At 40.4% G+C, this 27,330-nt stretch overlaps 1 protein-coding gene across 2 annotated transcripts in view; it reads left to right on the top strand.

Moving 5' to 3' along the window:
- The window catches only part of LOC122553709 (uncharacterized), a 161,105-nt gene extending 142,628 nt beyond the window's left edge, over positions 1-18,477 (top strand). For both annotated transcript variants that reach the window (XM_087980907.1, XM_087980858.1), the window contains exons 17-20: positions 5,468-5,551; positions 10,548-10,671; positions 14,260-14,350; positions 17,668-18,477. In XM_087980907.1, the coding sequence (XP_087837033.1) occupies positions 5,468-5,551; positions 10,548-10,671; positions 14,260-14,350; positions 17,668-17,745 (377 nt within the window). In that variant the 3' untranslated portion in view covers positions 17,746-18,477. The remainder of the gene's footprint in view (positions 1-5,467; positions 5,552-10,547; positions 10,672-14,259; positions 14,351-17,667) is intronic.
- The last annotated feature ends 8,853 nt before the right edge of the window (positions 18,478-27,330 follow it).

Raw genomic sequence — 27,330 nt, 5'->3', positions numbered from 1 at the left:
TTTCTAAATTTTTGTAGATTTCAGAAGAGTTTCTCACTGATTTTGTGGTGTTATTGGAATCTGTCATGACAGACAGAGTAACTGAACATCTGAATAATTCTCAGTAGGCCAGGATGTGTGATGGGTAAACCATGTCTGATTAACTTTTGTTTTGAGGAGATTGCTAACATGGTAGATCGACAGTGTAATTTTTGTCTGGCATCAAAATGGGCATTCAGGAGGATTTAACAAGAGTTTGCGCAAGACGTTGACAAAATCAAGACCTCATGAAATTGATCACCATGTGACATGATTGGATAATTAGTTGGGAGGTAGGTGCCAGATTATGGGGAAGAAGCAGGAAAGAAACAGTTCCTGTAGATGGAGGGATGTGACTGATGACAATCCCCAGATATTTTTTGTATAGAATAAAGGATTAGACCACTGTTTATTCAATTTTAATAAATTGTGGTAATTGGAACAGGAAAGGAAACTAAATAAGAAAATGGACAAAATAATAGCAAAAGAGATTTAACATGCTCAAGTTGGGGTATGGACCTTGAAGAAAACTTTTTTTAAACAAACTTGGAAACATAAAGGAACAAAGAAATTAAGCATTCGAGTACACAGATCATTTAAAGCTGACAGGTGATAGAAAGAGCATTCAAAATGCTGATGGCATATTGACCTTATTTGAAAGAGAGCCATGATGTAATACTCGAGGTGTAATAGGACTTGGTCTTAAAAAAGTATGTTTCAATTACATAGAGGCCTTGATCACAATTGGTGTACTGTGTTCAGCTTTGGGCTAACACCTCAAGAAAGATATATATTGACCATGATGGAGGTGCATTGGAGCTTTTCCAGAATGATAACAAATTTTCAAGAGTTAAGGACTGGCTCAGTGGTTAGCACTGCTGCCTCACAGGTCCAGTTCCACCCTTGGGCAACTGTTTGTGTGGAGTTTGCATGCTCACCCTGTGTCTGCATGGGTTTCCTCCCACTGTCTAAAGATGTGCAGGTTAGGTGGATTTGCCATGCTAAATTGCCCGTAGTATCCAAGGATGTGCTGGTCATGGGAAATGTGGGGTTATGGGATGTAGTGGGGGCTGAGTGTGAGTGGGATGCTCTTGGTTGGTTTGATTAGATTAGATTACTTACAGCGTGGAAACACCACCTTCGGCCCAACAAGTCCACACCGACCTGCCACCCACCCAGACCCATTCCCCTACATTTACCCCTTCACCTAACACTACAGGCGATTTAGCATGGTCAATTCACCTAACCTGCACATTTTTAGACTGTGGAAGGAAACCGGAGCATCCGGAGGAAACCCACGCAGACATGGGGAGAATGTGCAAACTCCAGACAGTCAGTTGCCTGAGGCGGGAATTGAACCCGGGTTTCTGGCGCTGTGAGGCAGCAGTGCTAACCACTGTGCCACCGTGCCGCCCATCTTGATGGCCTGAATGGCTTCTTTCCACACTGTAGGATTTCAGTGATTCTAAGTACAGGAAGTTAAATTAAACTTTCTACACTTGTATGGCAACCTGGTCAGTATCAAAATGGAAAACATGTACTGTGCTGGTTAATGCATCAGGTGAGTATTTACAATTTTAATAGAATAAAATAGAATCCCTTCAGTGTAGAAATAGGTCATTTGACCCATTGAGTCCATACCAACCCGCTGAAGCGCATCCCACCCATACCTACCACCCCACTCCAACCCCTTAACCCCATATTTCTCATGGCTAACCGACCTAGCCTGCACATCCCTGGACACTATGGGAAATTTAGAATGGCCAATCCACCAATCCCACACATCTTTTAAACTGCAGAAGGAAACTGGAGCACCTAGAGGAAACGCACACAAACACGGGGAGAATGTGCAAACTCCACATTGATAGTCACCCAAGGCTGTAATCAAACGTGGGTCCCTGGGCACTGTGAGGCAGCCGTGCTAACCAGTGAGCCGCTGTGCTGCCCTGAATCATTTGGAGATCAAATCCAGTATTTCAAATTATCAAAGTTAGAATAGGCCATTTCCCAAGTGTGCAGATTTACCTGATAAATGCTGTTTAGGAGATGAGTTCTGTTCTTTTCAGCAGTAAGATTTCACAACTAACCAGTTGCAAAATTGTTAAAAGAAATTCAAAATTTTCAGGACCAGTTAAAAATGACATTTTTTGGAATGACAATTTTTTCCTTAATTGTAAGATGAGTAGTACATTAGCGAACAAGTTCAGAAAGAGTTAGGAAGTGAACTTATAAACATGCAGTAATAATTAACAACAGACTTAGCTTTATCTTTAGAAGATAAATTAAGGTTAGCTCAGTAACCTTTGCCATCTGTCCCAAACCAGATTGCTTCATTCTGGAAAAGTTTACTAATAATACTGGAATCTTCACCTTAGGGCAGGGGCATATATGTTGCACAACTTAATGGTATATTTAGATATGCTCCAAGAAAGCACTCTTAATTTGAAAGTTTTTGCAGTCAAGTCATCACGTACTAATGGACTGAACTTTGAAATTATTTCCAAATGGACCAATAACAAAGTGTATTGTAACTCAGTACATTGTGTCTTATAATCTTCTTTCTACTTATGCATAACATCTGATTGCCAGTGAGTCATATTTTTCTTGTAAGCATTACAGAAAGAATGCAGAAAGAGTGAAAGTCTGCTTCATTGAAGGAGAGAGAACATAAATATTATCAGCAGTCTACATAAAATTAAATTGTGTTCCATCTTCTGTTTAGAACAGATAAAGTACCACAGAGGATATGACAATGGACTCACAATCCAGACAACAGGATAATTCGCACTAGCAGGCCTTGCATAGTTACTGATACAGCTTGGGCTGAGGGAGTGTGAGGCAATGGTAAAGTAGGCAGTTGAAAACATAGATGGATTAGTACAGGACCTGGGCAAATGCAAAGTCTGTGGAGTTGAAGGGGAGGGCTACCAAGAAGGGAATATTTATATTTGGGAGTTTACGAAGACAGTGTCACTGATCCTATTGGAAATTAAAATGAAATGTCTGTGAACACAGCTATAGTGGGCAGGGTACATGTTTCTTTCTGTGAGGGAAGGAGCTTCAAGTTCGAGCAATGTGAGATGTTACAAAAGATACACCATTACGGAGACACCTGTATGCTAAAGCTGAAGTACATCTGCGTGTCATACATACATTGTGAACCTTGGGTATTAAACTACTACCAGTCTGAATGCTTGCATCAAGTACTCCTGACCATATCAAACAGGATAATGAATGAATCCCAGTAATACTGTGATGCAATAGAAATATTTGTCCACCTGGAAAGTAGCAGTCACCTATGATTTACCCATTGCCTGCACAGGGTACAGGAGCTGCTCACTTCACACCTTGGATCATGGAACATTGTGTAGCTCTAAGGTAGATGAACTGTGTACCTTCAATGCTGCAGTTGCAGCTAGTCAGAGACTTGTACTTACACTGATGGTGAAAAATGTAATTCTGTTTACAAATGTGAAAACATTGACAGGTCACTTGTGTTGACAGAAAAAAATTTTCATCTTTTTATTCCTTTTCACTACATCTACAGTGCCAAGTTCAGCAACTAGAGTGTAGGAAGCCAGATGTCCTTGAAGTTTGGTCATGCACCCTGGGTGTTTTTTGTTTTAGAAGGCCCTGACGTGCTGAATGTGTCCTGCCCAGAGGCCCAGTGTCCTGTCCCACAGAGCTTGGAGTGGCAGGCGTGGTGAAGATGGATGGCCTGGCCATCTCTAGACGATCCCAAGAGAAATCTTCTGCGGGACATGTATGGTTCCTACCCTACTGGCACCATCTTTTCACCATATGAGGAAAGGGGGCATAGAGTGGGGCAAGATTCCTTGTCATCCTGTGACCTTGCCAGTGATGGTGAGCTAGAGCGATGAAAAACAGTTCTGTGCATGTATCCAGCAGACTGAGGCTGCTTGACCTGCATACCAGCCATCAGCCTGCCCATGGTGAGAGTTTACTTATGAATGCTTGAGGAAGGAAGGTTCCAACCACATTGTTGCAGTCCTGCAATCTTTATTAGGTTAGCCAGTGCCCCTGATGAAACTGTCCGATGCTCCTGTGTCTGTTTCTGAGTGTTAGTGAGGTCCCATTTGCTGACACCATGGGCTCATCTCCTGCCTCGGGCTAAGCCTGGTCTATGAAGTGGGATGGTTCCTACTAGGCCAGCTGTCAGGGTGCAGCAGTGAAGTGCTCACTAACAGATACTCCTGACTCTGATCTTGGTAAAATACCACCAATGTGAGACAGCAGGCAGAAGGTGTTGGCACTTACCTGGCACAGTGGAGAAGATCCTTGACGTTCCTACATTATTGGATATTCCAATAATGAAATATTGGAATATAAAGGGATTCAGTCTTGATTGTTCAAGCAGCAGCCCAGCATTTACCTTTCAACCTGTAATGAACATTGAAGTACAACACTGAAGTATCACTATTTAGGTAAAACTTTATTTCTTATTCTGGTGGATGTAAAAGATCCCAAGGCCCTGGTTCAGAAAAGAGCAAGCAGTTCTCAGGTATTCCTGCCAAGCATTAAAGACAAAAAAAAATGACAATTTGATCATCCATCCCAAGGTTATTTATAGATCCCTGCCAGGTGCAGATTGGCTGTGGTCACAATGCCCATCGAGGTTTTCTGAGGATAATGCTTGGCACTTCTCAAACTATGGTTCTTTCTTTCACTTGATGTTTTTTCTATGTTGAAGTATGATTTTCTCTGCAGCTTCAGAGAATGAGATTGCTCCTAAATCAAGAAAATGCCTTTAAAAATTACTTGTACAAGAATCTCACATGCACCCAAATTTGCACAAAGCCACCTTTATATTTTACACACTTGCACATTTTCCCTTTAATCAATTATGGTCCATTAAGTTAATGTCAAAAACATATCATAGGTTTATGAACATGCACAGACATCTTGTGGGCACCTAAACTTTCAGACAATGTCTTCACCATCACTGCAACAGGCAGTTCATATTTATTGACCTCAGCCAATCCGACATGGATTACTATCTTGTAATATGTACATGATAAAGATAAGTAAATATTGTAGACACTTCTCCTGTCCGAATCTACCAAACCCCAGCCTATTCAATAATAGACTTTCTTTCAAATCAATGTCCTTAATTATGTGTATTAACTTCATCCATCAAGTTTAAAGTGATTAGCAATATAACAAGTTCCTTTTAAAGTAATCTTGGGACCTGCTGTTTTTCTGAAAGAAACTTTTGGATTCATGTTGAGTAACTTTAAATCTCTAAGATCATGACTACAATTTAAATCTGCTTACTGTTAACCTAATACTTTTTGTATGGTATTTTGAGTACATTATACAACATCCTGAGATTTTAAAAATCGAATAGGGTTTTTATTTTTTTTAATTATTAAAATTTTCCATTACATATTGACTCTTGATACTTGCTTTAAATTGTTGTAACTTTTAGATTTACCATCCGGCCCTTGCAGTTATCGATTAGAAGAACTAGCCTACACAAGAAGTGGTGACAAAGGCAACACTGTCAATATCGGTAACTAATGTTTATATGACTGAGTCCAGCTGTTCTTATGTTTTTATCTGAATAATTGTAAGAAAGGTTCTTCAGTAATCACTTTTCTAAGTTATATTTGATAAGTTTCACTTTGAAAATAAAATATAATTTATTATCAGTACTGTGGCTTGGTGATAATGTTTTGCTGATAACCATGCCTGTACTATTGAGACCAAACCGTAAGCACGACAAGTGAGATAATGCTCATGGATAGTTACGTCTAAATTACCAAGTGCACTCCCCACCTAATTGTAAATTTGTAGACTCAGGCTAATTATTAGATTTCTTTATTTTGTTAAATATTGTCTAGCATCTCTAATTTGACATCTGGAGTGCAGCAGACTTGCAGTGGATGTCTCCTCCTTGAACCTCACTTCCTGCCCCAACATGTGTATCAATGTTTCAGCTCCAACATGCTGGCTTCCAGCATGTCTCCTAGATCCTTGTGCCCAAACCACAGCTTCTGTTTCTGACCCCTGGAATGCAATCCCATTCTTTGATGCATGGGTTCTGCACAAGTTCCCAAACTTTGACAGTTCTCACTCCCACCTCCTCTCGCCCCACCTTTATCACAATACAGTAGACCAACTTCTTCGTTCTACTGTTGGTAGCAAACATTCATCAGCCACCATCAGTGATGCTGTTGTTTATGTTCTGTTGATCATTCTAGATGTCCCAAAGTGCTTCACAACCAATTATGTTCTTGTAGTGTAATACTGTAGAATTATAGAATCCTACAATCTGAAAGCAGGCAATTCAGCCCATCAAGTCCACACTGACTGTCCAAAGAACAATCCACTCACACCCCACACCCATACCCTATCACTGTCATCCTGTATTTCCTGTGGCTTATCCACCTAACCTGCACATTACTGGACTCTATGGGCAATTTAGCATAGCACATCCACCTAACCTGCACCACTTTGGACTGTGGGAGGAAACCCATGCTGACACGGCAAGAACGTGCAAACTCCACACAGACAGTCACTTGAGGCTGGAATCGAACCCGAATCTATTATGGCATTGTCGATGCAGCAGTACTAATCACTGAGACACTGTGCCAAAGTGCAATTCAAACATAACCTTTGCATCTGTTTAAGTCCAACTATTAAATACCAGCTAAACAAAAATTAACCAAATGAGCAGATTTTAAGACCCTTTTCAGCATTCTGCAAGGATCTGCTACTGTCTTCAACCAACCGTAACAATCCCTCCTTTCCATAGCACATTCATCTGCAAGAGTAGGAAATGCCGTACTAATCTTTCTACAGCCACTCTTCCCAATCTTCAGAGCCCAAACCTTCTTTCCAGCTGAAATACTGATTTGCTAATAATTCTTTCAATTGAGCAAACAATGCAGTCAAGGAAATCAATGCAGATTAGTTGATCGTTTGTAGAACTCCTCCATTTAGTCTACAAGTTTAACCCCAAGCTTATAATTCCCATCACTTAAATTTTCCACCCCTTTCCCACTCTGAACTCCTACATTGATTTGATTAAAGTTGGATAAGCTTGGCAAACACTCCTTGTGTTTTATTTAGGCTCTAAACAGTTTTCCAGAGTCCAGACACCCTATACATTCAGCTACTTCAGGTCATAGTCACTGTCACCATTTTTTAAGACAGTGATATTCTGTTATTCTCATTCCCACTTTTCAGACCTATCTTTTGTTTCTTTACTTACTTTACCTCATCCCACCCTCCCCCACCTCTTGCCTTCCATCAGCTCCCTTTTGTTATTTAATTTCTCCAACCTTCTCTTTTTGTCTTCTATCCCTCTCCTTTCCCCCATTTGCTTAAAATCTGCTTTGTTTCTTTCTCTTGTTTTGACTAAATGTTAACTTTATTTCTCCCTCCAAAGCTGTTTCCCAATCTGCTGAGCATTTCCAGCATTTTGAAAACATCTAGTTTTTCAATAGTCACGTCTGTTGGAAAAGAACAAAGGAGACGTGACTATTTTTTGAGCTTGTGTGTCCTCAGATTGCGCTCTGAGGGAAGCATTGCCAGCTAACTTTGCTGGCATTCTCTTAATAAAGGTGACATTTCCTCTCTCTTTGGGAGGAAGGATTATTTTCACAATTTAGTCAAAAGCAATTCATACTGAGATTAATCTAGCGAACAACTATGCTTTCAATTGTATCCCTAAGTTCAGTGAAGGTTCCTGAATGTAGGAAAAGAAAATGCTTGACTGCCATTTTGTCCCAAGAACATGAGGTTCCAGTTGTCTAAATTGATTCCTTATAACTTTGAACCTGATTACTCCACATCAATCATTAATTCCACAAGCAGTTTACCAGGCTTTCATCTCAGCAATCTGAATGAATTTGTAATGCTGAATCTCTCTTCATGAATGTACTTGAGGTTCAGTGTAAGGAATTTAAATTGACAAAGCACAGAATTACTAATTTGTATTTGGAACAGAACTTTTAATTCATCGTTTAAATAAAGTTCTTATAGAATTGACAGGGTAGACCCTAAGAGGCTATTTTCCCTAGTTGGAGAACCTAGTTGGATTTCTTTACTGAAAAGATGGCGAATCTTACAAAATTCATGATTAAGATTCATAGATTTTAGAGGGGGGAGCGATAGGGTGGGAGGGTGAAATAACTAGACATACATCATATGATTGTTCAAATCTGCTCTGCCATTTAATATTAGACTCTATAACTCCATTTATTTAGCTTCAAATATGTTCAACAATTAAATATCCTCAACACTGTGGCATTGAATAATGAATAAAGAAATTTTAAATGATTTTCCCTTTGTCCTGAGGCCGTGTCCTCATGTACTAGAAACCCTAACCAGGGAAACAACCTCCTGAATCTACCCTGTCAAGCTCCTTCAGAACTATGTATGGTTCAATGAGAGCATCTCTCATTTGTCTAAGTCTAAATTATTCAGCCTCTTATCCCAAGATCTACTCTTGTGAATCTTCAGGTTGCCATATCTAAGACAAATATAGGGACTAAAACTCTACAGAGTAGTCCAGGTGTGGTCTCAGTAAAGCCCCACATAAATTGAGCAAGACTTCCTTATTCTCATTCTCCGATCCCATTTCATTCAAGGCGAACATGCGACTTGTCTACACAATTATTTTTTCCAACTGCACACTGACTTGTATGAGTACACCCAAGTCCATCTAAACATTAACACTTCAAACCTTCACGCCTCTTAGAAATATTCTGCTTTTCTTGTTACCAAAGTGAATCACCTCACACTTTATCATATTGTACTGTCATCTTTCTGCACAGTCACTTAATCTGCCTCTTCATGGCCTCCTCACAGATTGCATTCACATTAAGCTTTGCATTACCAACAAGCCTCGGTACGTTACTCTGGGTCTGTGCTCTAAGGCATTGACATAGATTGCAAATAGCAGGTGCCCCAGCATTGATCCTTGCAGCACTCCAATAAAAACATCCTCCCAATTTGTAAATGTTCCGTTTAGCCCTATTTTTTGCTTCCTCTCTGATAACAAATAGACCATCCATGTTAATATTACTCCCAATTCCATCTTGCATAATAATCTTTGTATAGCACTTTATAAAATACCTTTTGGAAATCCCAAGGATATCACATCTACTGGCTTCTCCTTATCAATGGGGCAGCACAGTGGCTCAGTGGTTAGCACTGCTGCCTCACAGCACCAGGGACCCAGGTTCGATTCCAGCCTTGGGCGACGTGTGGAGTTTGCACATTCTCCCCGTGTCTGTGTGGGTTTCCTCCGGGTGCTCCGGCTTCCTCCCACAGTCCAAAGATGTGCAGGTCAGGTGAATTGGCCATTCTAAGTTGCCCATAGTGTTAGGTGCATTAGTCAGAGGGAAGTGGGTCTGGTTGGGTTACTCTTCAGAGGGTCGGTGTGGACTTGTTGGGCCGAAGGACCTGTTTTCACACTGTAGGGAATCTAATCTAAAAACTTTACAAATTACATCTTCAAAAAAGGAATACATTTGTCAAACGAAGAACACCCTGACTTTATTGAATTGCAGGACAGGTTTATGGGGCTTTAACATCTACCCCTACTTCTATTTCATATGTTGTTATGGTGATTCATACATCACTCCTTTAACATTTTGCTAGTGTCACTGCTATCTCAATAATGTATATTTGTGTAAAGTATCAGTATGTTATATTTTTCATCAATTCAGCACCTATGCACTTTCTATTACTTAGGCAATTGGCTCTTTTCCATTTGCTCACGATACTGTTAATACTGTTCACCCCTTAAATCAGTTTCAAACCATGAAATGGCTCAGCTGAGAACTTGTAAAATTTAACATGACGCAGCATGTCCTATTCCTTAATACTAGAGCTGAGGCAGGGAGATACAGTGAGGGAAAGTAAGATGAATCATGCTTTATTTTTAACCAAGTTACATGTAACAGTAGTAATTTGAATGTTAAGAGAGTATATTGTTTCATTACCTATGATTAAGATATCATCCTAATAAGTATTTAAAAACTGTTGTTTTTTAAACATAGTCAATAAGACTGCTGATTGTCATTTCTTTCTGGAACACTGTACACTTTGGACGACATGTATCTTGCTCATGCCTGCAATCAGATGACAGACAGTTACCAGCTTCATCAATTATCTGACTTCTCAAATGCATAAAATGGTTACATTTACTTTTGCTAGAGTTTTCAGTCTGTGTGTCTGTTCTAAATCAGGAGTTGGACTGGAAACCAAAGCCAGCAATGGTCCACCAGCATGTGAATGTGCTTTTGAATTTGTAATTTATCTTTTCCTGACCCTTTACAGTATCCATAAGTAGAAATTCTTAGAAAATTATTGTAGACAAATGTAAGAGAAAATAAAGCAGTTTTGAATATTGACAAAAATAACAGCTAGACAGAATGTGTATTCTGAAAAGACAGTTTTGTGGATCTGTAACCCGAAAGCATTTGTTTCTTGCCACCCATAATCAACTGCAAGTTTGCCTTTTATTGACTTTCATTGTCTTCACCATACAATAGGAGTCATAGCTCGGCACCCTCTCTATTACCCTTACCTGCGGAAAGCTGTGACTGCCAAGGCTGTTGAAAACTATTTCCAACACCTAATACAGAGTGAAGATTCTGACAGGAAGATGGTAACGAGGTATATGCTTTGTTTTTACAATTGTCCTTACTCTAATTAGTAATGGAAAATTATCTAATGGAAGGCAAAATAAAATATTTATTGGAAAAGTCTTCAATTTACCAATTAAGGAATCTGGAGAAACAGTCAAACTGAGTGTAATCATAAAAGGACCTCATAAGACGGACTCTGAATGCCATAGTTCCTGCATACCTCCAGTATCACAGCTGCCAGGTAGCCAGTGATCCATTTGTAAAGCAATTCAGATTGTAACACGAAGCAATAGTAGGTGTAAGCATGTAAGTTAGCTCACTAACCTTGAAGGTTTGTTTTCAGATGTTTCGTCATCATACTAGGTAACATCATCAGTGAGTCTCAGGTGAAGCGCTGGTGGTATATCCCACCTCACTATTTATAGGTCTTAGTTACTTAAGGTGGGTAATGTCACCACCAGTTCCTTTTTTCAAGGGAAGGTAGATAGGGCCTAAATCGATGTGTTTATTGATGGAGTTCTGGTTAGAATGCTAAGAATTCTTGTGCGTGTTTTTGTTTTGCCTGTCCTGTGGTGTCCTGCAACTTTGGTTTCCTGCTACTTTGTCCATTGTAGGAAACTTGCCACCCGGATACATGAACACCAACTGGCCACCAAAAGGGACGACCCATTGTCACTAGTTTCTACAAACAGACAAAGAAGGACACCAGTTTGACTGCGACAACAAACACATCCTAAGCACATTATAGCTTGGGCACCGAGTAGCAGTATTGCAATTAGACAGATTTCCTGATCAACTGAACTTTGGCAAAATTGGTGAAAACAAGTTTCTGAATAGGCAATTTCTAACACTTGATCTCTGTGAAGCCCTAACACATTCCTCAACACTCAATACCCAGCACAGATTTTTTTTTTTTAACTCCTCTTCTGCAAATCTCTAGTCCACCTTCTTAACTTGATATTGGCCTTTCAGACAGGGATATAATCTGTACATTGATGACAGATGGAAAAAAAATCCTTGGAGTTGAGACTTGATGCAATTAGCAGCAGTCAGCTTCACAAAAGTTTACAGTCACATAAATTCAGTTCTTGGTTGGTGCTGATCTCAGCCAAAGCAGCAATCATATTAGATCTAAAGAAAAACTTCAGCATTACAACTACCTTCAGAATTCAGGAGGGGGGTGGGGAGGGGGTGAACCGAGATTGTGGGTTGCTATGTGTCATACCTGGTGCAAAAGGCACAAAGATATTGCACAAGAAAGTCAAGGAGATCTTGCAATGGATGGATTCAGTTTTGATACCTTTCATATTTAAATAATCATAAATACAGTTTTGTATTCCCAGCACAGTAGAGGATTGGCACAGAGAGATTTATGTGGGTGGGAAAAAGGATGGACACAAAGTTTGTTATCCTCACAAGGAAAACTATAGCTTAACAAGTTTGAATTAAAGCTGGATTCCTACTGAAGATTCCAGATCTGAACCTCAGACATCCTAACATCAACTATTCTGAATGGTTCTAAATGCCAGGTAACAATGTGCAGACTAATCTTGATGTCCTTGGTGAAAGGCTTTCTACTGCAACCATTTCCACCCTCAAACTGATTTTGAACAATAAGTCCAGCAGAAAATGTAATTTCTTGGCTTTTAAGCTAAATGTTACATTTGTACTAAATACAATATTTGTGCATAACAACCTATTTTATTAAAACCTTTAACAATATTTTATATAAAACCTACATGGATTTATTGGAAAAGTAGTTTAGCAAATTGCATGCATTTGTCATGCTGAAAATTTCCTCAACACTTCAAGAAAATGCAGGATACTATTCCATAGAAATGATTTGAAATCATACAGCTGGTAAAAGAATCACATTCTTTACCTGCTGTATTCAAGCTTAAAAGTGAAGATTTTGTGGATTTTTTTGGATTAGAGCTCCACTTCATTTTATAACTTAAGTCAGCATACACAAGACTCTGACACAACGAACACTCGGCCACAAATATTTTTGTCAATGTTTTTGGTAATGTAACAAATATTTTCCAACTCATCAGAAACAATTAACCTGCAGATTTTTGCCTGAAATTCAAGCATGTATTAGACTACACTCAAATTATAGTTAGATTATTATCATTGTCTGAAATGTTTGGTGAAAGAACAACTTAGTTTTATGAAAGCCTCAGCAAGATGAAAAGCATTTTGAATAATTTTCTCCCTGAACAGAAACCTGCTTTAGACAACAAAGAACTATGCTGGGTGTTCTATTGTGGTCGTAATGTTCACTAATTCATTTTTTTCCCTCCATTCAGAAATTAATTGCAATATCTTGCTCTTTCATTAAAAATCTCCACATCCAACTGATGAAGGAGCAGTGCTCCGAAAGCTAGTGTTTCCAAATTGCTGGGAAAACTCAGCAGCTCTGGTAGAATCTGTGGAGAGAAAGTAGCATTACCATTTTGGGTGCAGTTCCCCTTATTCAGAACTTTCTTTAGAACATTACTCAATGTTTACCTTTACGGTGGTGTGACGATTCTTCACTTCCCGTTGGAACCAGATTTTTTTTTCAAGTGGTTGTGGGTGCTTTGTTAATCATCTTGAAATTCAGTCATTACAAACTTGTTTTCACAGAATATAAACATGATGCTTCTCCACATCTGTAGCTGTTTGATTATCCTTCCAAATTCTCCTTCTGAATCCACAGTCAGCTTTCTCCCTTGTCTTTCCATTTACTGCCTTCATACCCTGCAGCAAGAAGTCAAGGAAAATGTTCCCTGTCAAATATCGTGACGAGGTCGATTTATCAATCGCTTTGCAATAAGAAAATTAATTGTTGTTATAAACAATTGTGTTACAATAGCAACTACATCACAGTACTTCATTGCATGTAAAGAGCTCTGGTGTTCTGAGATTTTGGAAGATACTAGATGAATGTAAATAAAAACAAAATGCTGGACAAACCCAGCAGGTCTGGCAGCAAATGTAAAGACAGAAAGTTCTCAGTTTGAAGAAAAGTCATACTGGACGCAAATTCTGTTTCTCTTTGCACAGATGTTGCCAGACCTGCTGAGTTTCTCCAGCACATTCTATATGCAAAGTATATATACAAACTCCCTTTTTTGTGAAATGAAGAAAGTTTAGCTCATTATCATTTTCACTGTGTCTTCATGAACGTGTGTAATTGCATTACTTAAAATCTTCCATTACAATTTGAGCAGAGCACAGTGATCTGTTGTTAGCTGTGTAGGAATACTGCTGGCTGTACATTGTAGTTCTCCCAGTCCTCTTAGACTATTAGTTGCAAAGTCAGTTCAGACTTGGTGTCTTAGACACAAACTGCTAAAAATAAAACCAGACTCATTTATCAGAGAGGGGGGGGGGAAGAGGAAATTGGTGAAGATAGAGATCTGAATTATATTGTTAGACTTGAAATCTGCCAGCTACAGCTGAGTCAGACACTGCCTTCACAATACTCTCTACACTCGATGACTTTGAATGAGTAGAGTTGAGCTTCCAGTTTGGTGATAAGCTCTGTTGCAATAGCCTTACAGGAAATATTTTGAACATGAGCACTGGTGGATTTCAGTATGTTTTGACTTTTGTTTTGTTTCGTTCTCAGATTTGACCTTCCGGGAATCCAGGGATTAAATTTCGTGCTGAGAAATTCTTTGGGTGGAGGGGGCATAGCATCTTTAAGGAGTGACCCACAGGTATGGTAACTGGATTACACATCAGGCTGTCTCTCCTGCTTTCACAATCTATCCCTCGATGATTTTTATTATGTCCAGTAGTGCTCTTGCACACAACTAAACTTCTTTTTCATCACCAAATCACCCATGTTGCTAGATGATCTTTTAAATGAATTACTAACTGCAGAGAAGGCATGTAGAAAGCTGCCCAAGAACCAGCAAAACATTGAACAGATTTTCCTAAAACTATGTTTGTAGGATTTGCTAAGAGCTAGGTACGTCTGCAATGTGATTTTGCACAGTAACTTTTGGTATTTACACATTTCCAACTGCTGTCCAGAATTTGTAAAGCAATTTCTTTCCTACCCAAGATGTTAAAATACTCTTTATTCCCTTTTGCAATTTGAATTATTTTGGCAAAATTACTTGCTAGAAAGTATAAAAGGTATGAACTTCCCACATGTTGGTAGTGATAAAGTTAAGAATACAGGAGCCATGACCTTTTTAAAAGGATGTGATAAACATATACCCTTCCTAATGGTGCAATGTCAGTACCTCAGCCATCCCTCCCATGATCTGTACAAGCTCTGTGAGTATTACTGTTCTCTCTGCAGTATTGTCTCGTCCTGGAGCCCCGACACCCAAAATATTCCTTCTTAAACAATTTAAATTGAAGCAGCTTGGTTCCTAGACTGGAATTTAGAAGAATGAATGGAGATCTTCAATAAATGTATAAAATTATGAAGGGAATAGATAAGGTAAAAGCAGGGAGGCAGACTTGATAAGGGGGCTTAAGGTTAAGGAACCCTTAGGAGGCAGTAACCATAATATGATTGAATTTACTCTGCAATTTGAGAGAGGAAAGATGGCATCAGATGTAACAGTATTGCAGTTGAATAAAGGCAACTACAGAGGCACGAGTGAGGTGCTGACCAGAATTGACTGGATGAGGAGCCTAACAGGAAAGATAGTGGAACAGCAATGGCAGGAGTTTCTGGGAATAGTCCAAGGGATACAGCAAAGATTCATCCCAGGGAAAAAGAAGCATGATACAGGGAGGATGAGGCAACCATGGCTGACTAGGGAAGTTAGGGACAGCGTTAAAGCAAAAGACAAAACTTATAATGTGGCGAAAGGCGGTGGGAAACCAGAGGATTGGGAAGACTACAAAGACCAACGGAGGACAACGAAGAAAGAAATAAGGAGGGAGAAGATTAAATATGAGTGTCAGCTCGCCGGTAATATTAGGAAATAGTACAAGACTTTCTTTAGATATATAAAGGGCAAAGGAGAGGCAAGAAGTAGACATTGGGCTGCTGGGAAATGATGCTGGAGAAGTAGTAATGGGGAACAAAGAAATGGCTGAGGAACTGATTAAGTACTTCACATCAGTCTTCATGGTGGTAGACATGAATAATATTCCAAAACTTCAAGAGAGTTGGGGGGACAAAAATGAGTAAGAAGAAGGTGCTGGAAAAACTGAAAGATCAGAAAGTGGATAAATCATCTGGACCAGATGGACTACAGCATAGAGTTCTGAAGGAGATAGATGAAGAGATGGTGGAGGCTTTAGTTGTGATCTTTCAGGAATCACTGGAGTCAGAGAGAATCTCAGAGGGCTGGAAAATTGCTAATGTAAGCCCTCTGTTTCAGAAGGAGTAAGGCAAAAGACAGGAAATATAGGACAATTAGCTTGACCTCAGTCATTGGTAAGATTTTGGAGTCCATTGTGAAGGATGAGATTTCTGAATACTTGGAATTGTATGGTGAAATAGGGCTAAGTCAGCATGGTTTCATCAAGGGCAGGTCATGTCTGACAAATCTGCTAGAATTCTTTGAGGAGGTAATGAGCCGGTTAGACCATGGAGAGCCAATGGATGTTATCTACCTGGACTTCCAGAAGGCCTTTAATAAGGTGCCGCACAGGAGGCTGCTGATTAAGATAAGGGTCTATGGTGTTAGAAGCAAAGTACTATCATTGATAGAAGATTGGCTGACTGACAGAAGGCAAGACTGGCTGATAAAAGGGTCTTTTCCAGGATGGCAGCCTTCGACAGGATGGCAGTGATGTTCCAGAAGGATCAGTGTTGGGACCACATCTTCCACTTTATACATTAATGATCTGGATGAAGCAATTGAAGGCATTCTGGATAAGTTTGCAGATGATACAAAGATATGTGGAGGGGCACATAGTATTGAGGAGGCGGGAAGCTGCAGAAAGATTTAGACAGGTTACGAAAGTGGGCAAAGATGAAATACAATGTGAGAAAGTGTGAGGTAATGCACATTGGTAGGAAAAGTAGAGGCATGGTCTATTTTCTAAATGGGGAGAAAATTCATACATCTGAAATGCAAAGGGCTTAGGAATCCTAATCCAGGTTTCTCTTAAGGTAAAGTTGCAAGTTGAATTGGTAGTTACAAAGGCAAATACAATGTTTTCATTTGTCTCGAGAAGACTAGAATATAAATGTAGGGATGCAGTTCTGATGCATAATAAAGCTCTGATCAGGCCACGTTTAGAGTATCGTAAACAAGGATGTATTGGCCCTGGAGCAGGTCCAGACGGGGTTCACGAGAATGATCCCAGGAATGAGAGACTTAACATATGAGGAACATTTGAGCACTCTGGGACTATAATCAATGGGGTTTAGAAGAGTGAGGGGGGATCTGATTGAAACTTACAAAATACTGAGCAGCCTGTACAGAGTGGACATTGGGAAGGTGTTTCCCTTGGCAGGAGAGACCTGCCAATGTAAACACCTGAGGGCACAGCCTTAGAATAAAGAGACGATCCTTTGGAGTGGAGATAAGGAGAAACACCTTTAGCCAGAGGGTGATGAATCTGTAGAATTCATTGCCACAGAAGGCTGTGGAGGCCAGGTCATTGAGTGTATTTAAAACAGAGATAGATAAGGGAATCAAAATTAATGGGGAGAAAGCAGGAAAATGGGGTTGAGAAACCCATCAGCCATGATCGATGGGCCGAGTGGCCTAATGTCTGCTCTAATGTCATATTGTTTCCACTGGCGTGTATAGTTTGAACTGGGGGGGGCAGAGCCTCAAAATAATGGGGAGCAGATTTAGGACTGAGTTGAGGAACTTCTTCACCCAAAGCATTAAGAAACTGGAATTCCCTCCCTGGTGAAGCAGTTGAGGCTACCTCATTGAATGATTTTAAGGCAAAGAGATTTTTGACCAGTAAAGGAATTAAGTGTTATAGTGAATGGGTGGGTAAGTGGAGCTGAGTCCACAAATGATCCATTTGGCTCCAAATGGCCTACTCCTGTTCCTATTCCTTTTGTTCTTGTATGTTCATGACACATAATTGATGTTTCCAGGGCAAAGCATATGGACAGATGCTACTGGACTTTCAGTTGAAACACGTTCCTGATCTGAAGACTCTAATAGACGAATAGTCAAGATCTAGAATATCGGGAGATTGCAGGACCTTTTGCCTCAGTCCTACTTGATGGTGCATCCTGTACAAAGATACCGTAACTGTGCCTCACTTTTATTTTCTCTGCACATAGAGAGAATAGCAAGATTTTTTTTTTAAGTATCAATTTTGTGACTTTTAAACTTTCTTTCACTATTTGACACTTTACCCAATATTAATTAAATCTTTGTATATTAATAATTACTAATTAAATAACAAATCAATTTCTTTATATGGGATTTGCATCCTGTTTTTAATTAAATCAAGTTTGCAGATCAGAACGTTAGCAATGCCACTGTTGAGCCGATTGAACAAGGCAAACATGCCTTTATATTTTTTGTAATCGACCTTAACATTTGAAAATTAATGAATTTAAAGAACAGATCGAAAGCTGCAAAATACCTAAAGTAAAGTACAAAAGCCTGTTATGGACAAGATGCTATTGGTAGCTATGTAATTGTAATTGGTCAGTTGAAAAGACGGGTTCCATAGAACACGGAATCAATTTGATAATTTTTTAATCAGGCAAATTGCTCAGGTACCAGCAATGTAGCACCATTCCAAATGGCCCAGACAGCACATGTTCACAGTGCATCACTTTGCTTTGGGACTGCGCGCACACAAGACCATTTCTATCTTAATAATGTCACATTTGAATTTAGATTCATTGCACTGTAAATAGGTGTATTCAATAAAAGTGATTTTAATTGCACCAGATGAAGTCATTAACTATTTTAGTGTTTACAGAATCTGTGTGGCTGCATTTAGAACAAAGGAATGGGAGGTTGAGGTAAAAGACCGTGTTGAAAATACAATCTTCCGTTCAAGATAACTATTCGAGAGGGATGCCCATCATCTGTACCTGGTAGCAATTACACTTTGTAATCTTCAGTGAAAGCATTGGTCAGAAAAATGGTAACAGAAATGAATTTAACCCAAGTTCATACACACAGATAAACAACAACTGTTTCTGTTTAATTGAACTGAATCCAGTTCATGTTTTCAGGCTGTAAGTCTGGTCTACATGAATGGGCTATGGTTTGGCCACTTTCAGTGTTGACTTACTAATTTCATAAAATTTACATTTATCTCCTCAAACCCATGTAATCCTCCAAATGATAACCCAGTGAATATTTTGAGTTGAATTTTGCCAGAGTTGGGAACCATCAGTCTCATATTCACTGATCCACTTTCCAACGGCTCTTTCGCAATGTTGAGGTCTGTTTAGTAATCAGGAGTACAGAGATTCCGGTGTCGTGACACATACTTTCCCAGGGTCTCCTTGGCCCATAAAGTTGGCCAGAGGATGCTTCTTTCACTGGGGTGTTCAGATTAACGATCATGTTACCAGCCCATTTACAGCAAATAAAGTAAACCACCCAGTCTGGCTGTCTGGCAGTCTGTAATATGTTTGTGTGTTAGTAATTAGAAAACAGTCTCACGGGTCAGAAATTAAAATATTACATCCACCTAACTCAGAAAAACAGCCAAGATCATTAGTTTACTTCATTATTCCATTGTGTACATCTAAGCTTTCCAAAAGTGAAGGTAGAAAACATTTCTTCACAGAATGAACGGTAGAGATATAAACAGTCTTCCACAAACAGTAGATGGTGCTAAGTCAATTATAAATCAAAGAATGATTGATCATGTCTGTTGATCTGAGTTATTAAGGGATATGGGGCAGCAGCAATCTCATGGGATTATGCCACAGATCAGGCATAATCCCAGTGAATGGCAGAACAAGATTTAGGGATTAAACGATCTCCTGTTCCTGTGTTCCTATTTCATCAGCAGCACTAATAAATTCTGGGGGATGATGTATCTTTTGCACGTTAAAGATTGAAATTCCACAAGAGTTCAGGTCTCTGTGCCATCAAGCCCAAGCCATGCTTTTTTTGAGTGCTGTGTGGTCAAGAAATAGTACTGTGCTTCCTGCCCAAAGCATACCGAATTTATGTGGATCATTTCCTCCGTAAGACCACAAGGTGTAGGAGCAGCAATAGGCCTTTCAGCCCATTGAGTCTGCTGTACCATTCAATGAGACTTTGGCTGATTTGATCATCTTCAACTCCACTTTCCTACCTTTTCCCTATAACATTAATTTCCCTACTGATTATAAATATGTCTATCTCAGCCTTGAAGATTCATAATAAGCCTCGACACCTCTCTGCAGTTAAGAATTCTGCAGAATTACTACCTTTTGAGAGAAGCAATTCTTCCTCATTTATATCTTAAATGTGCAACCCCTTATTCTGAGAGTATAACCTCTTGTTCTAGACTCTCCCACAGGGGAAGCAATCTTTCTGCATCTATCCTGTCAAATCCCCTCAGATTTGTGTGTTTCAATAAGGTCACCTCTTGCTCTTCTAAGTATTTTCCAATAAGATGACAGGGGAGTAGGGCCTCTGAGCCACTCCATCCACTTTTTGTTTCTTCTGTTTTTACTTTTTTTTTGTTTTATACTCTCCTATTTTGTTTACCTCTTTGTTGAAGAGCTTGGGAGCTTGTGACGAAAAGTAGGCCCAGAGCAGACTAGTGGTGGTGACGTCAGAGAGAGTTTGGGTGATTTGATGCGATGGTCCTAATGTTGATTCATGGCTACTGTGGCGAGTTTGGGTTGCCGATAGTGTTTGCATCCAGCACAGATTCATGGAGGTGGTGGCGGAGGTGAGATTGGGCTGCTGTGGTACCTGGCATCAGCAGAGCCTGCATTGGTGAGGTCCAGCGATGCCCTTGCCACATAAGTCATCGGTGGAGGTGAGATGGTGCCGAAGACTGGTGAATTTTGTTCCAGTAGTGCGGCAAAGGGATTTTGTGCATGGCCACCAGGTCCATGGCCCATTGAGGAGGACTCTAAGAAGGACTGTAAAGTTAATCAGAATTTCTTTCTTTCTTTATTCTTCTGCCTTTATATTCTATATTTTGATTTATTTTTCTGTGTATTAAGATGGCACCAGAGAGTGAAGACACGATACAATACTTTTCACTGTATTTTGTAACAAAATACATGTAATAATAAATAAATCAAGGCAAAAATCAAATAAATTCCAATGAGTACAGGCCCAACCTGCCCAAACACTCATAACATTCAGTCCCTCCATATCTGGTATCAGCCCAGTGAGCCTTCTCTGGACCTCCACCAATGCCAGTATATCTCTCCTGAGAAAAGTGAACCAAAATGGTTCACAATATTCAGCTGTGGTCTGACTAGAGCCTAATATAGTTTTAGTGAAACCTCCATTCCCTTTGAAATAAAGGCAAACATTCCATGTGCCTTTTCAATTACCTACCGAACTTGGATGTTAGCTTTCCATCATTCATGCTCTCTAAACCCTCTGTTCTTAGCTTTCTGCATTCCTTCTCCATTTTAATAATATCCAGCTCCTCCATTCTTCCTGACAAAGTGCATAACCTCATATTTTCCTACTTTATAATCAGTCACCCAATTGTTAGCCCACTCCCTTAATCTGCCTATAATCATAGAACATAGAAGAATACAGCGCAGTACAGGCCCTTTGGCCCTCGATGTTGCGCCGATCCAAGCCCACCTAACCTATACTAACCCACTATCCTCCATATACCTATCCAATGCCCGCTTAAATGCCCATAAAGAGGGAGAGTCCACCACTGCTACTGGCAGGGCATTCCATGAACTTACGACTCGCTGAGTGAAGAACCTACCCCTAACTTCAGTCCTATATCTACCCCCCCTTAATTTAAAGCTATGCCCCCTTGTAATATTCGACTCCATACGCGGGAAAAGATTCTCACTGTCAACCCTATCTAACCCCCTAATCATCTTGTACACCTCAATCAAGTCACCCCTAAACCTTCTTTTCTCTAATGAAAACAGCCCCAAGTGTCTCAGTCTTTCCTCATACGATCTTCCTTCCATACCAGGCAACATCCTGGTAAACCTCCTCTGCACCCGTTCCAGTGCCTCCACATCCTTCCTATAGTATGGCGACCAAAACTGCACACAATATTCCAGATGCGGCCGCACCAGAGTCTTATACAACTGCATCATGACCTCAGGACTCCGGAACTCAATTCCTCTACCAATAAAAGCCAGTACGCCATATGCCTTCCTCACCGCACTATTTACCTGGGTGGCAACTTTCAGAGATCTGTGTACATGGACACCAAGATCCCTCTGCTCATCCACACTACCAAGTATCCGACCATTAGCCCAGTACCCTATTTTTTTGTTATTCTTCCCAAAGTGAATCACCTCACACTTAGCTACATTGAATTCCATTTGCCACCTTTCTGCCCAGCTCTGCAGCTTCTCTGCTATATCCTGCTGTAACCTGCCACATCCTTCCTCACTGTCAACAACTCCTCCGACTTTCGTATCATCCGCAAACTTGCTCACCCAACCTTCTAACCCCTCTTCCAGGTCATTTATAAAAATGACAAACAGCAATGGTCCCAAAACAGATCCTTGCGGAACACCGCTAGTGACGGCACTCCATGAAGAAACTTTGCCATCAACTACTACCCACTGTCGTCTTCCATCCAGCCAATTCCTAATCCAAACCTCCAACTCACCCTCAATACCATATCTCCGTATTTTCTGCAGTAGCCTACCATGGGGAACCTTATCAAACGCCTTACTAAAATCCATATATACCACATCTACCGCTTTCCCCTCATCAACCTCCTTAGTCACCTTCTCAAAGAATTCCATAAGGTTTGTGAGGCACGACCTGCCCTTCACAAAACCATGCTGACTATCCTTGATCACATTATTCCTATCCAGATGTGCATAAATCCTATCCCTTACAATTCTCTCTAAGACTTTGCCCACAACAGAAGTGAGACTCACCGGCCTATAGTTACTAGGGTTATCCCTACTCCCCTTTTTGAACAAGGGAACCACATTTGCTATCCTCCAGTCTTCTGGGACTACTCCTGTAGACAAAGAGGACATAAAAATCAAGGCCAATGGCTCTGCAATCTCCTCCCTTGCTTCCCAGAGAATCCTAGGATAAATGCCATCAGGCCCAGGGGACTTATCTATTTTCACCTTTTCCAGGATTTCCAACACCTCTTCTCTACATACCTCAAAGCCATCCATTCTACTTATTTGTGACTCAGTATTCACATCGACGACAATGCCCTGTTCCTGAGTAAATACTGAAGAAAAGTATTCATTCAGTGTCTCCCCAATCTCTTCCGCCTCCACACGCAACTTCCCACTACTATCCTTGACTGGACCTATTCCTACCCTAGTCATTCTTTTATTCCTAACATACCTATAGAAAGCCTTAGGGTTTTCCCTAATCCTACCGACTAAGGACCTTTCATGTCCCCTCCTTGCTGCTCTTAGCTCTCTCTTCAGGTCCTTCCTGGCTACCCTATAACTCTCAATCGCCCCAATTGAACCTTCACGTCTCATCTTGAGATAGGCCGCCCTCTTCCATTTAACAAGGGATTCCAATTCCTTATTAAACCACGGCTCCCTCGCACGACCCTTTCCTCCCTGCCTGACAGGTACATAATTATCAAGGACACTCAATAGTTGCTCCTTGAACAAGTTCCACATATCACTTACACTCTTGCCTTGGAGTCTACTTTTCCAAGCCACACATCCTAAGTCATGCCTCACCGCATCATAATTTCCCTGACCCCAGCTATAACTCTTGCCCTGTAGTACACACTTATCCCTCTCCATCACAAGTGTAAAAATCACCGAATTATGGTCACTATCCCCAAAGTGCTCACCTACCTCTAATTCTAACACCTGGCCTGGTTCGTTACCCAGAACCAAATCCAGTATGGCCTCACCTCTTGTTGGCCTGTCTACATATTGTGTCAGGAAACTCTCCTGCACACATTGAACAAACACTGACCCATCTAACGAACTTGAGCTATAGCTTTCCCAATCAATATCAGGAAAGTTAAAGTCCCCCATAACAACCACCCTATTACTGTCACTCATCTCCTGAATCACCTTCCCTATCCTTTCTTCAATGATTCTAGGACTATTAGGAGGCCTGTAAAAGACTCCTAACAGGGTGACCTCACCTTTCCTATTCCTAACCTCAGCCCAAACTACCTCAGATGGCAAGTCCTCATCCATCGTCCTTTCCACCACTGTAATACTATCTTTGACAAGCAATGCCACACCTCCCCCTCTTTTACCCCCACCTCTGACCCTACTAAAACATTTAAATCCTGGAACCTGCAACAGCCAATCCTGTCCCTGTTCTAGCCATGTCTCCGTAATAGCCACAACATCGAAGTCCCAGGTACCAACCCACGCTGCAAGTTCACCTACCTTATTTCGTATACTTCTTGCATTGAAGTATACACACTTCAAGCCACTTTCCTGTTTACAGGCACCCTCCTTTGAAATTGATGCCATGTTCCTAACCTCCCTACACTCCAGGCCCTGCACCCTGAAGCTACAATCTGGGTTCCCATGCCCCTGCAGAGTTAGTTTAAACCCCCCCCAAGAGCACTAGCAAACCTTCCCCCAAGGATACTGGTGCCCCTCAGGTTCAGGTGTAGACCATCCTGTTTATAGAGGTCCCACCGTCCCCAGAAAGAACCCCAGTTATCCAAAAACCGGAATCCCTCCCTCCTGCACCATCCCTGTAGCCACGCATTTAAGTGTTCTCTTTCCCTATTCCTCGAATCTCTATCACGTGGCACGGGTAACAAACCAGAGACAACAACTCTGTTCGTTCTAACTCTGAGCTTCCAACCTAGCACCCTGAAAGCCTGTCTAACATCCTCAGCACTCCTCCTACCTATGTCGTTGGTGCCAATATGGACCACGACTTCGGGCTGCTCCCCCTCCCCCTCCAGGAACCGGAAAACACGATCAGAGACATCACGTACCCTTGCACCTGGGAGGCAACATACCAAACGTGAGTCTCTCTCGTTCCCACAACAATCCTTTGCATAATCTTCATGTCATCCGTATCAAGGTTGGCTATATTACATTCACTTTTATCATCCAATTTATTAACATATATTGGAACTAATTGTGGCCCAATCACTGATCCCTTTGATACTCCACTGGTTATGGGTTGCCATCCTGAAAAAACACCCCACCTCCTTATCCCAACTCCCCATCTTCTATTAGTTAGTCAATCCTCTCTCTCTGCTAATATACCAGTTCTTATTAAGTATGCTAATGTGTGATACCTTATGAAAGACCTTCTGAAAAATCCAACTATTTGGATTTGCATCCACTGCGTCTTCTTTATCTATCCTGCTTGTTACCGTCTCAAAAGATCCTAGTAAATTTGTCAGGCATGAGTTTTGCCTCATGAAGCCATGCTGACTCTGCTTGATCTTATTATGCAGTTCATTGCTGCGGAGCACAATGGAGGCTGGGACGTTAAATGTCTTCAAGGCAGAAATTGATAAATTCTTGATCTCTCAAAGAATTAAGGGCTATGGGGAGAGTGCGGGTAAGTGGAGTTGAAATGCCCATCAGCCATGATTGAACAGTGGAGTGGACTCAATGGGCCGAATGGCCTTACTTCCACTCCTATGTCTTATGGTCTTATTTCTAAATGCTGTGCTATTTCATCCTTTATAATCGACTCTTAGCTCCACTGTTATTGGAAAATGTTAAGTGGCCTATAATTACATATTTATTGCCTCCTCTTTTAAACTGAAGATCTTACATTAGAACCTTTCCAATCTTATCGGACTATTCCAAGAATCTAGGGGTTCTTTGAAGATTACTGCCAATGCTCTCTGTAGCTATGTCTTTTAATACCCTATCATGCAACCGATCAGGTCTTAGGGACTTATTAGTCTTTAGCTCCTTTAGTTTTCCTAACATTTTCTCTGGTGATAGTTATTATATTGTTCCCTCGTCTCTTTTTATCCCTTGATTGTTTAGTCATTTTGGAATGCTATTCATCAACTATCTTCCACAATGAAGACTTAGGCAAAGTATTTATTCAACTCCTCCTCGATTTCCTGGCTGCCATTATTATTTCCCCAACCACATTCTCCACTTTGGATCCTCTCTTCCTTTTCATAGATTTAAAGAAGCTCTTGCTGTCCTCTTTGGTACTGCTTGCAAGTACATCCTCAAAGTTTATTTTCACCCTCTTACTTGGTTATTTACTTTTGATTTTTAAAACTTATCCAATTCTCTGGTTTACAACTAAACTTTATACACTACATATATTTTTCTTTCAATTCAATGCTATCTTTAACTTCCCAGCTTAACCATGGTTGGCTTATCCTCTTCCTAGAATCCTTCGTCCTCACTTGAGTATATCTTTGTAGTTGCTCAACCATCTTTGCTGCTTAACTCCTTTTCAAGTTCACTTCAGCATCAGATCAGCCCTTATTCCTTTGTAATTGCGATCGTTTGAGTTTAGCACAGTTTTTTCTAACCCAAGTTCTCTTCTCTCAAACTGAATGTTAAATTTTGCCACGTTTTGGTCATTATTTCTGAGGCAATCTTTTATCCTGACATTGTTTATTAAATCTACCTCATTACACATCAGATCCAAATGGCCTGAGGAGAAGGGAAGTGGGAAGTGAATGTGTGTGGATGGAAACACATGCTATTTACTTGAATGACTAGCATCTGCAGCACAGATACCAGCATCTGCAGTAATTTGCTCCCAGCCTGATTCCTGGTTGGATCCAAAACATATTGTTCTAGGACAAAAACGGAAAGTACTGGATACACTCAGCAGGTATGGCAGCATCCGTGGAGAGAATGCGGTGTTAACATTTCGAGTCCGGTGACCCTTCATGAAAACTGTTTCCACTATGAACTTGATTTCCAACAACATAATTCAGAAACTCACTCCACCTTAGTCTATGTTCCTTACTAACTGCAATGAATGAATTCCCTTTCTTATAAAGGTCTATGTTACAAATGCAGATATAGAAATGTATAATGGCAAAAAAGTAACAAATAGTTAATGTATATAGGCATTTTTAGAATGCAGTATGTTGTAGCAATATGTTTCAGGATCTATTAGCGTGCAGTAATGCTACTTTGAATTACAAATTTGATGTAAATATTAAAAATATCTCTGCTGAGTGACATTATGATCTATGCTAAAGATATAATTTAATGTTCATGGTCAAGGAATTGAAACATAACAATTGATTATGAGCCAAACGTGAAAAATGTTGGAACAAATTTCATCTTTCTATCACCTAACGTGTGCAGTTTTGGCCTCCTTCTCTGACAAAGTATGTTCTGGCTGTAGAAGGAGTGTAACAAAGATTTACCAGACTGATTCCTGGGGTGGCAGAACTGGATAGTAGGATAAGGTAAGATTGAATAGGTTAGGACTATATTCAATGGAGTTTACAAGGATGAGAGGGAATTTCATAGAAACCTATTAACTTCTAACAGGACTAGATCGTGTAAATACAGCAAGGGTGTTCCCGATACCGATACACGGGCCACAGTCTGAGGATATGGGGTAGGCTATTTAGGACCGAGCTGAGGAGAAATTTCTTCACCCAGAAAGCAGTTGAAGCTAAAAACATACGTTTTCAAGAAGTTAGATTTGTTATTAGGGCTAAAGGTATCAAAGAAAATGGGAAGGATGTGGGAGCA

This window comes from Chiloscyllium plagiosum, unplaced genomic scaffold (genome assembly GCF_037043375.1).
Source record: "Chiloscyllium plagiosum isolate Xiang-an unplaced genomic scaffold, Cpla_swu_hap1 HiC_scaffold_1, whole genome shotgun sequence".
Classification (NCBI taxonomy): Eukaryota; Metazoa; Chordata; class Chondrichthyes; order Orectolobiformes; family Hemiscylliidae; genus Chiloscyllium; species Chiloscyllium plagiosum.
Note: the sequence above shows the minus strand (reverse complement) of the source record. Positions and strands in the feature narration are given on the sequence as shown.